This window comes from Medicago truncatula, chromosome 3 (genome assembly GCF_003473485.1).
Source record: "Medicago truncatula cultivar Jemalong A17 chromosome 3, MtrunA17r5.0-ANR, whole genome shotgun sequence".
In the NCBI taxonomy this organism is placed as follows: Eukaryota; Viridiplantae; Streptophyta; class Magnoliopsida; order Fabales; family Fabaceae; genus Medicago; species Medicago truncatula.
In genome coordinates, this window is record NC_053044.1 from 6,862,818 (window position 1) to 6,875,005 (window position 12,188).

At 34.2% G+C, this 12,188-nt stretch overlaps 1 protein-coding gene across 3 annotated transcripts; it reads left to right on the top strand.

The window, feature by feature from the left end:
* Positions 1-489: 489 nt before the first annotated feature.
* Positions 490-7,506, top strand: LOC11412738 (putative disease resistance protein At3g14460). Of its 3 annotated transcripts, XM_024779324.2 has the most exons (7): positions 490-770; positions 886-939; positions 1,940-5,770; positions 5,903-6,045; positions 6,340-6,524; positions 6,707-6,753; positions 6,855-7,506. In XM_024779324.2, exon 3 carries the CDS (start codon positions 1,975-1,977, stop codon positions 5,563-5,565), a length of 3,591 nt encoding a protein of 1,196 aa, XP_024635092.1. In that variant the 5' UTR covers positions 490-770; positions 886-939; positions 1,940-1,974; the 3' UTR covers positions 5,566-5,770; positions 5,903-6,045; positions 6,340-6,524; positions 6,707-6,753; positions 6,855-7,506. The 3 variants fall into 3 exon arrangements, with proteins under 3 accessions (XP_024635092.1, XP_024635089.1, XP_024635091.1); XM_024779321.2 differs by having other exon boundaries at positions 6,340-6,753; XM_024779323.2 differs by having other exon boundaries at positions 6,344-6,753.
* Positions 7,507-12,188: the final 4,682 nt, after the last annotated feature.

Below are 12,188 nucleotides of genomic sequence, written 5' to 3' on the forward strand. Positions count from 1 at the left end.
CAGCCCCATCCTATACCACAGGATCATTAACCTTGGAACTATCACCCACTTGTCCCAACGTTACCATCTCCCACAACTATTCTCCACCTTTCATTCCACCTAACCCCACACACAACTGTTCAGATCAATTTTTGAATCAGTCAAATGGTACGCACCCCACAACTGCCTCCACTGGACCGCTAAACCCAAACCTTGAGGTCAAGGTTTCCTCTGGCCGGATAGTATTGATAGCATTCAGGAACCACAAAGAATTAAAAGGGTAATAATCAAGCCAGCATGGACCAAGAATTATGTTCTCAAGTAGTATTGGGCCTTATTTCAGTTTACTTGTCTTTGTAAGGACCTCTCTTTGAGACCCAGGCCCATAACTTGTAATAGGTCTAAACACTTTGACCTAGCTATTTAAGAGCTAGTGTGCCTCTTGGTATCTTCTTTACGTATTATCTTCTTTCTTTGTTCTTTGGCATAGTTTAGAATTTGTTGCTACTTTAACCAAATCCATCAGATAATCTCATTGATTTTCTACTTCTTACTTTCTCTTCTTTGATACCAAACTTCATCTTTCATATCTTATTCTGTTTCCTCTGAAGTCTTTTTTTTAGCAGATCTGAAGTTCAGTTTGTTTGTTCCACTTACTATCCATATGAAACTCATCATTGATATCTTGTAGTTGTTACAAAAAAGCACACCATTCATTTTATTGCTTCCTCTAAGTATTTCTTTGGGAGATCTTTCAAGTTCTTCAGTTTGTTTGTTCCACACACTTTCAAGTAACTTATCTCTTTAAATCTTAATTTCCGTTGTTACTCAAATTTCATATTTCATATTTTTTATATTGCCTCTAAATCTTTCTCTAATATTATTTATACTCTCTTTCCTTGGCAGATCTCAGTTTGTATTTGTGCTGACAAAGATCTCAGTTTGTTCTCACACTTTTAGGTAATCTCTTTATTTGTTAACAAAAGTTAATCTTTCAAGATATGTTATGCGATATGTCTGTGTTACTTTCAATTTTCTATGTCATGTCAATTATTACTTTTTTTGATACAAGATGTCATGTTATTTTTCAATTATACTATCTTATTATTAATATGAGTATCGTCAAAAAAAATACACTATCCGTATCACTTCAAAATTTATGCCCCCTACGTTTTATTTATAATAGTAACGAATACATGATAATTTGATAAAGTTAATTATTGTTAAAATTATTTTTTGAGGGGTATTGCTAAAATTATTATTTTCATTATACATTTAGTTTTCTTTAAGGTGGTTCAAATTTCATGTGACAACTGTAAGAAAGATGTCTAATGTTTTATGTCACCGTTATAAAAAAAAAAATTCTCATTCTTCAATTTATCTTTTAAAATAGTATATAAAATAAACAAGGGTATCACTTGTTTTAAAAGGAGTATCAAATGAAGAGATTATTAATTCTTTATCTTAATGAATTATCTGCTCGTGCCAGTAATACACAATTTTACAACATGCTATATATATCTTTATCACCAATAAAAAATTGGCATTCCTCTAAAAAAAAAACTTGGCATCTGTACCCACAAAATAAAAACTTGGCCTAGAACCAACACATATCATCTCTAATAACACCCCCTTAAAAAGAAAACCATCTCTCAGAATAAAATGATCGGCATGTGATAATCTTTTGACTTTCATATTTGTATTAATTTTTGAAAAAAAAAATCATTTCAAGTTGCTAAAATGTATATTATTAAGACCAAGATAGCTAAATGTATATTATTAAAACTGAGATAGCTAAATACTTATATTAAAACAAACTTGAAAAAAGTTTCGCCTCTATTTGTAAATTTCATATCAAACTGTTGTAAAATTGTATTAGCTAGTAGCATCGTATGATTATATATTTAATTATTGTTTCATTCATTTTATTTGATAGAAAGAACACATTTCCATCTTGCAGAGGCTTTAAGACTTGTGCTTTAGGCTCAACATATCATGGCAGAGTTGGTAGCCGGGGCATTTCTTCAGTCTTCCTTTCAAGTGATTATTGAGAAGTTGGCTTCCGTTGGTATCAGAGACTACTTTAGTAGTAACAATGTTGATGAACTTGTGAAAGAACTTAATATTGCACTTGATTCTATCAACCAAGTACTAGACGAAGCAGAGATAAAGCAGTACCAAAACAAATATGTGAAGAAGTGGCTTGATGAACTTAAACATGTTGTTTATGAGGCAGACCAACTATTAGATGAGATTTCTACTGATGCAATGATAAATAAGCAAAAAGCTGAATCTGAACCACTTACCACCAATTTATTGGGTTTCGTTTCAGCTTTAACTACAAATCCATTTGAATGTAGGCTCAATGAACAACTGGATAAACTAGAACTTCTTGCAAAGCAAAAGAAAGATTTGAGATTGGGAGAAGGTCCTAGTGCTAGTAATGAAGGCTTAGTCAGTTGGAAACCTTCAAAAAGGTTGTCGTCTACAGCTCTCGTGGATGAGTCAAGCATATATGGTAGGGATGTTGATAAGGAAAAATTAATCAAGTTTTTACTTGAAGGCAATGACGGTGGCAACCGGGTTCCAATAATCAGCATAGTGGGTTTAGGAGGGATGGGGAAAACCACCCTTGCTAAGCTTGTGTACAACGACAACAAGATAAAGAAGCATTTTGAACTTAAAGCATGGGTCTATGTTTCAGAATCTTTCGATGTTTTTGGACTCACCAAAGCAATTCTCAAGTCATTTAATCCTTCAGCAGATGGTGAATACTTGGATCAACTCCAACATCAACTCCAAGACATGCTAATGGGAAAGAAATACTTGCTTGTTTTAGATGATATATGGAATGGGAGTGTAGAATATTGGGAGCAGCTACTACTTCCGTTTAACCATGGATCTTCTGGAAGTATGATTATCGTGACAACACGTGAAAAGGAGGTAGCATGTCATGTTCTAAAATCAACCAAATTATTTGATTTACAACAATTGGAAAAAAGCAATTGTTGGAGATTATTTGTGACACATGCTTTTCAAGGAAAAAGTGTGTGTGAATATCCAAATCTTGAAACAATTGGGAGGAAAATAGTGGACAAGTGTGGAGGGTTGCCTTTAGCTATAAAATCATTGGCACAACTTCTGCATAAAAAAATTTCTGAACATGAATGGATTAAGATATTGGAGACTGATATGTGGCGTTTATCAGATGGGGACCACAACATTAACTCAGTACTAAGATTGAGTTACCATAATCTCCCTTCGGATCTAAAGCGTTGCTTTGCGTATTGTTCCATTTTCCCCAAGGGCTATAGATTTGAAAAAGAAGTATTGATCAAGCTTTGGATGGCAGAAGGTTTGCTGAAGTGTTGCGGATCAGACAAAAGTGAAGAAGAGTTTGGTAATGAAATTTTCGGTGATCTTGAGTCAATTTCATTTTTCCAGCGATCATTTGGTACATATGAGGACTATTGCATGCATGATCTTGTCAATGATTTAACAAAATCAGTGTCAGGAGAATTTTGTATGCAAATAGAGGGTGCTAGGGTGGAAGGTATCAATGAAAGGACACGTCATATTCAGTTCGCTTTTTCATCACAATGTGGTGATGATTTATTTTTGACGAATCCAAACGGTGTTGATAACTTACTAGAGCCAATTTGTGAGCTTAAGGGACTACGAAGTCTGATGTTAGGACAAGGCATGGGAGTTGTAATGTGTATTACCAACAACATGCAACATGATCTATTTTCAAGACTAAAATTTTTGCGGATGCTAACATTTAGTGGTTGGCATCTCTCAGAGCTTGTGGATGAGATAGGAAAGCTAAAACTTTTGCGTTATCTAGACCTTACATACACTGGTATTAAAAGCTTACCTGATACCATTTGTATGTTGTATAATTTGCAAACACTCTTGTTAAAAGACTGTTATCAATTGACTGAGCTCCCTTCAAATTTTTCCAAACTCATCAATTTACGTCATCTTGAGCTCCCTTGTATAAAGAAAATGCCAAAGAATATGGGAAAGCTAAATAATCTTCAGACCTTGTCATATTTTATTGTGGAAGCCCATAATGAATCTGATCTCAAAGATTTGGCAAAACTCAACCATCTTCATGGAACAATTCATATTAAAGGGTTGGGTAATGTCAGTGATACTGCAGATGCTGCCACATTAAATTTGAAAGATATAGAAGAATTACATACTGAGTTCAATGGCGGACGAGAAGAAATGGCTGAAAGTAACCTGTTGGTTTTGGAGGCTCTAAAACCAAATAGCAACTTGAAGAAGCTCAACATTACACACTACAAAGGTAGTAGATTTCCAAATTGGCTAAGGGGTTGTCATTTACCCAACTTAGTATCTCTTGAACTTAAGGGTTGTAAGTTATGTTCCTGTTTGCCAACACTTGGACAACTCCCTTCTCTCAAGAAACTTTCCATTTATGACTGTGAAGGAATAAAGATCATTGATGAAGAGTTTTATGGCAATAATTCAACAATTGTTCCATTCAAGTCCCTTGAATATTTGAGATTTGAGGATATGGTCAACTGGGAGGAATGGATATGTGTAAGGTTTCCTCTGCTTAAAGAGCTTTATATAGAAAATTGTCCTAAATTGAAAAGAGTATTGCCTCAACATCTTCCATCTTTACAAAATTTGTGGATCAATGATTGCAACATGTTGGAGGAATGTTTATGCCTTGGAGAGTTTCCTTTGCTTAAAGAGTTTTTAATAAGAAATTGTCCCGAATTGAAAAGGGCTCTTCCTCAACACCTTCCTTCTTTACAAAAACTGGGTGTATTTGATTGCAACGAGTTGGAGGAATTGTTATGCCTTGGAGAGTTTCCTTTGCTTAAAGTGTTTTCTATAAGAAATTGTCTCGAATTGAAAAGGGCTCTGCCTCAACACCTTCCTTCTTTACAAAAACTGGGTGTATTTGATTGCAACGAGTTGGAGGCATCAATTCCCAAGAGTGATAATATGATAGAGTTAGATATACAGAATTGTGATAGAATTTTGGTAAATGAATTGCCGACTAGCCTGAAAAAGTTACTCCTTCGGCGAAATCGGTACACGGAGTTCTCCGTGCACCAAAATTTAATCAATTTTCCCTTTCTTGAAGCGTTGGAGTTGAATTGGAGTGGCTCTGTGAAATGTCCTTCTTTGGATTTACGTTGCTATAATTTTCTTCGTGATCTTTCAATAAAAGGCTGGTGCTCCTCCTCCTTGCCTTTGGAACTACACTTGTTCACCAAACTTCAATCTCTGTATCTGTACGATTGTCCAGAGCTGGAATCCCTTCCAATGGGTGGTTTGCCTTCCAACTTGATACAACTTGGAATATACAATTGCCCAAAACTGATTGGTTCGAGAGAGGAGTGGGGTTTGTTCCAACTCAATTCCTTGAAATGTTTCACTGTTGCTGATGAGTTTGAAAACGTGGAGTCCTTCCCAGAGGAGAATCTGCTGCCACCAACTCTAGAGATCCTTCAATTGTATAATTGTTCAAAGCTAAGAATAATGAACAAAAAGAGTTTTCTCCACCTCAAATCTCTTAATCGGCTATATATTTTAGACTGACCTAGTCTTGAGAGCTTGCCAGAGAAGGAGGATCTACCCAACTCCCTTTCTGAATTGGATATTAGAGATTGTGGAATAATAAAGGAGAAGTATGAAAAGGAGGGAGGAGAGCGTTGGCATACAATTAGTCACATCCCTTATGTGTGGATTGACTATATTCAACAGAAATGAGATGTTATGGGTCCCACTTTTGGTGGTTCTGAAGGTACGAACATATATTCTATTCTTAACCAAACAATTGCATCAATTTATTTTCTTAATTTTATATTCTTTTTTTCTGGCTTCCCTCAAAAAAAAAAAAATAAATCGTATTTTCTGACTTCAATTTACTTTCCAGGCTAAGAGGGATTCTGAGTTTCGAATGGTGTGAAGAGTGAAGGCAATTTGTTTTTGTATGCTTTGGACAGTGTGAGGGTAGTTTTGGAAATGATGATTTATTTATTGGACTGCGGTGATTAAATTTATCTTCCTCCTCTTTAGGTAAATTTCTCCCTCTGTGCATGTTTGGCTTAACCAGGCTATTGCATGTGTTTTTATAGAATTGTGATAATTTTGTCAAAATATATAGTTTTTACATAGAAGATTGATTAATTAATTTATAACTGTCGTCTTACCTTGTTTTTGTTCCCACCTCTTAATTAAATTTTTTACTGTGAGAAGTAATCCAATTTGTGACATGTTTGTGCCATACATAAGGAAGTTATTAGATATAAACTGCTGCATATGATGTGCCTGTGTACAATCTGCTTACTTTCTGTTTCATACATGGTTTAGGTAGATAAGGCTTTGTTCTTGCTGCAAAAAAGAGGTAGCAGGGCACACACATTCGCAACAAAGAAATTTCAGTTTATGTTTCTTTCATCCAACGATGATTTGGATTCGAGATAGAGCCTCATGATCATGTGTGGAAGGGAAGAGTCTGACATTGTGTGAATTCCATCCATTCCAATTTGTTCATGGTTTGTATTCAAGCATTATAATGAAACATGTTTCACTTACTTTTATAAGTGTCTTCTGAAACTATGTTTCAAAGCTGTCTGCAACAAATTGACATACACCATAATCTGACTTTATGGCCCATCTTTTTTATTCTGTTTACGCTGATTGTCTGTTTTTCTTGTGTCTTTCCGGGAAACATGAGACTTGAGAAAAAAAGCCGATGAATTACTTGCATCAACAAATTACATGGTGAGGATGTCATGTGGCCTTTTACCGTGATTTTCATTTTATTTATATTTTTAATTGTTAAGTGATAAAAAATTGAATGACATGCCACCTTGTTGTCAAAGGGAATTACATGGTGAATGGGAGCTTCCATGGTGTTTGGAACACAGTCTACGTGATAAATTGGTTTGGAACTTCGGATCCAAACATGTTCACTGCTATGTGCAACAGTTCTTCATTGTATCAAGGACCAGCTTAACTATAAGACTAAGACTGGACCGCATTTTATATGCTGCCAAATGTAACACAGAACCATTACTCCAATTTATGCCTAAGGAATGATGAGTCAGCATACTTTGATGGAAATGAACTGCTGGACAGAAGTTTGTTACTCCAAGTGGAATAAATATGTGTTTCAGACAGAGAATATCATTGTAGAGATGTTTCAGACAGAATTTTGTTACTCCAAGTGGAAATGCACCAGAAGTTGACTTGTCAATTTAGTGAAATTCAATAAAACTCTACTTTCATTGCTGTACTTCTGATTGTAATTCAATACTTTTTCTCAGTTTGTGAATAGGTTTATCTATCTATATCACTAGTAGAAGGTTCTCCTGTGCTGATCAAAAAGCCACAATGGTTCATTAGTGTATGTTAACTCCAGTGGGTGTAGGATAAGCTCATATATTAATCACTGTAATTTGATAGTGTGAGATGTTTACTGAGTCTTTAATTTCTGCATACTGTCACTCTCTTTTGGTAATATAAATTGCAACACATCATCTCTTCCCTAGTTTTAAATTCAAACATAATTAAGATAACATATAATTATCTCACACTTTTGACAGTGCAGGGCATTCACCATCGTTCAAATAATCAACACAAAATGTTGACTCTTGGAATTGTCACTTTCAATGATAAACATGTACAATCACCAATTCCCAAGCCTTTCAACCTCTAAATTTTCTCTCAAACACTTTATCCCTCACTCTTGATTTTCACTCATACTATTTCCCCCTTTTTGTTTCTGATACTATTTCTTGCCATTTCGCAAAATTCCCAGAGTGCTAGCAGCATAAATCCTAACCAATCCTTTCAAATTTTATACTAGCTAGAGAATTTTATTTCTGTTATAGCATCCAAAGTTCAATTATGACCAACTCAATCTTTACAACACTTGAACCAAAGTAAATTGGAGATCCAATTTGTAAAGTGTTCCATATAATAAAATAATTATTGTGTGAAACAAAATAAGAAACAGCCATATGGAATTTTAAGCTTTGCAAACTTTAGTTTGGTAGTTATCATTGTATCCAAATTCCAAAATATTAAACATGTCAATGACTCCTGTAGTCTATGCCTTAACATTTAAAGTTTTCTGCACTATACAACATCAGACACACAAGAGACACAAAAGCATAATACAGAAAAGAAAAAAAATCGATGAACAAGCACCGTTGAAATCCAGGGAGAAAACAAAAAGTAGAATGTCATCATCATTTCACCAGCCTGCATACCTTCCCTACAAAAGTCAAAATGAACGAAAATTTTCATGAGTACAATTATGAGAAGTCATTGGTTGTAATATATATTGGAAAACTTTAATAACATTATGATAAATTTTGTGCAGAAATCTCTTATCATGTGATTCAAGATGCACGTGTGTTCAATGAGCTATAAGCTTTTTCATATGTCAAGAACTAAAATTTACCTCAAATATGCGAAGAATCTACGAGCTATAAGTTAATTTAAACTAGTGTTACATTTGATTCAAGATGAACACATGAGCATGCATGCTCGCGTGCACACGAGCACACACACACACACACACACTTTCATGGAAAATAAATTCCAAGGATATTAGTTATTAGTCTTCTCTTCTTCGATATCTAAGAACAATTTCTAAGTTACTTTCCTCTCATCAACCTTCATTGACCTCAGCAATATGATCATGTGGTTGACCATGTGTGAGAGTATGAGTCATGCTAAGAACCTTTTCTTTGCCAAAGTACAAATCTAGCTCCATGTGCTTTTTCCGAAGTTGCATGACAGAGTTTTAACTAAGTGCAACTGCACTTTGATTCTCACAATAAAAAGAAGGTGTAAAGAAAGGAATTTGTAACTAAGTGAGTAGAGACTGCACCAAACCAGTGTAACAGTGACGAATGGGTTTGGAACCAGTCATGTCAGCCTTCTCTATTAAATCAGCAAATTATTAAGTTTGAGTCAAGAATGTTCTCCTATCACACCTGAAGAGAGATGTGATCAGAGGGCAAGTAGGTTATAAACACTCCAGGGTGAATATATTGTTTCGATAAATCATTTTGCTTTAGATTGATAATTTTCCTTAACTTTTCTAGCATTTCAAGAAACGGACGAGCATCAATTCTCTGTTTAATTATCTTTTTGTATATAGTACAAACAATTAGTTTCGTAATGCTAGTTTGTTGTACTATGAGAAACTTACATTCAAGTCTTTTTCATTCTTAATGGAGTAAATATCCTTCATTTATACTATTAGATTTGACTAAAATACTATGATATATTTCAATCAACCAGCTCACAGAAAATCTAAGAATATCTCTTTTTCATCAAAACTATAATTTTCAAGGACTAGTAATAGTTTGTTGCGCATTCTGAATATGCATCCAAAGAAAAGCGACTTGAAACATTGACTGTTTTCACGTCTGCAGGGAAATTTGCTTCCCACTTTTCATCAAAAACATTAATTTTCAAGGACTAAGCAAATCACATGATCAACTATAAATAATACCAAAGGATTTGTTTGAATAAACTTTTTAACGAACACTTTAAAAACAGCAAAGTTTTGAAATAATTACAATGAGTTTGAATTATTCAACTTTTTTTATAACTTAGTTATTAATATGTATACACTTACAAGGCCGTCTTTTTAAAATAAGTATCAGCGAAGCTGCTATGAACTTACAAGTTAGTTAGGAGCGAATGTTTATCTCAGCTAGAATCTAGAAGTTAATTCAAACTGTACTAACATGTTTTACTTTTACATGTGAGTTTGCATACACTGTACAAACACATTTTCATGTAATATCGTCACTCCTTTCTTCATTAACATCTATTAATAATAACCTTCCTTGACCTTAAAAAAATTACTTTTTCAAACAAACCACCATTAACTTTCTATAAAAAGGACTTGAATTAATCCATGATAGTAAGTTATAACCGTAGACCAGTGGAAACAAAAACAAGGAAGACAAAAACCAAACTAATAAATGATGTGTAATGCACATTTTACCTTTTGCAAACTAATTGATGATATCAACTTTTTCTGAAGGTGAGTTTTGAAGCATAAAGTCAAGTATTCCCTCAGGTATGGATGAAGATGATTTCAACCATAGTTTAAATGCTTCTTGTAACTTGGAAGCTTCTTTTGTGACCTGGCAGGAAGTTGCGCTAAGTTGGCATCAATCAATTTCTTGGATAATTTAAATGGAATGCTTTCCATTTTTACTTTCAGTGACTTCACGTTATGTTGTAGTATGACTCGAAATTTGATGGATGAAGAATATTGTTGCTAAAAATATAAAAGATTTGTTTCAAATATAAGAAACGTATCTTCAGTGTGATATTCGTTCCAAATTTATGAGTTATATTTCTCTATAAATATAGACCTTGTATCAGAGTAAACCTTGAGATAGAGGGGGCTGAAACAAGGGTTTAGAAAGGCAACAACAAAACTAGGGTTTGTATAGAGTTTGTCTCTTTGGAACAAACACTGGGGTTTGAGGGTTGATTCACCTTGGGAAACACTATTAGGATTGAGTCTCTTGGTTACGGGAAGAGATTGGGACTTTGGGTAGAATTAGGCGGGAGACTTATTCTTGTAATCCATTGATATCTCTTTTTGTAAGGTAACTCATCATTATAGTGGAGCGGAGGGCTGCTCCCAGGTGACTGGCTCATGGTTAGTACTGAAGACAACAAAATTGTGAAATTCTGCTTCTTCTTCTATTTCCTGGCTAGTTACATAATCATCCAAATAGCCAGGTTTCTTTATTATCCTTGCAGGAGGTGTCTCATCATTATTATCTGACTCATTGTTTTCTTCATCATCATTTTCACTGCTTGAGCATTCATTACTACTATTGTCATACCCCAATTTTAGACCGTTTAAAATCTCTTGTCCGTATTTTAAATTTGGTCACATTCCCATTTATTCGTTGTCTTTTTACCATTTAAAGTTCGTGTTTCTTGTCTTTAGTCATTCAAAAAGTTTTATTTTTACGTTAAATCAACGTTCGCATTTCACAACAATTTAAAACCGTCTCACTTTCATTTTTACGACGCATAGTCTTTTTTTAATCGTAACGATCACGTCAAAAAAGAGAAGGCCTAATCGCATTTTAAAAGGCGTTTTTTTTATTAATCATTGCAAACAAAATTTCGGCAGGGAGGATACTTTGAAGTACCTCATGTCAGATTTCGAAGGGACTTTTTATTTTCTTTTTAGGCTAGTTTGTTTATTATTATTTTTTTTATTTATTTTATTTTTATTTTTTATTTTTTATTTTTTTTAGAAAAAACAAAGAAATGAAAGTCACTCACGTGACTTTCTTCCTTCTTTTTTCTTTTCTTTTTTATTTTTTTATTTTTTTATTTTATTCATTTTGTTTTTTTTTATTTATTTATTTATCTTTTTGTCAAATCTTTTTCTCCAAGTCTCAGCTGCAGGGGCATTTTTGGTCATTTGTTTGTACCAGAGCCAACCCTAGTTTGTCACTATAAAAACACTGTCAATCATTGGGAAATGGGCCAGAAATCACTGTTCACGTCAGAAAAATCAGCAGCAATTCACAAACACTCATTTTCTACTTTTCCAACCCTTTTTCAGATCAAACACTAAAAATTACAAAGAAATAACATGAACATATGAAGAAAGTTCATAGATTCAAAAATCCAGCAACACAAAACTAAAACAAAAAAAACCTCAAATCAATCCATACACACAAATCATCATCCAAACAGATATGAAACAAAGAGAAACGAACCGGAGCAGAAAACCAGAACCGAACCGGAACAAGAAAAGCTTGCGCCGAACCGGAACAAAAAAACCTGCGCCGAACCGGAAAAGGGAGGAACAACCGAACCGTAGCAAGGGAAAACAAGAGAACCGGACCGGAAAAGCTAGGAAAGGAGGAGACCGGAAAAAGAGCATGCACATTTAATTTTATCATTATTTTATTTTGTCATTGACTTAGTATGTATAAATAGGGAATTGATGTAATTTTATTTCTTGCATTTTATTTTGGCTTAAAGGCCTTAGGGTTGTATTTAGGAATTGATGTAATAATGTAGGTAACACAAGCACCGACACATGCACCGACACTACCACATTTTATTTACCGCTTTCCGTTAATTTTTTACGACGTTACGTTAGTGTTCACCGTTAGTTTAGAAAAAAATCATTTTCACAAAAAAAT

Coding starts and splice junctions, on each gene's coding strand:
- LOC11412738 (XM_024779321.2), top strand. CDS start 1,975: ATGGCAGAGTTGGTAGCCGGGGCATTTCTTCAGTCTTCCTTTCAAGTG.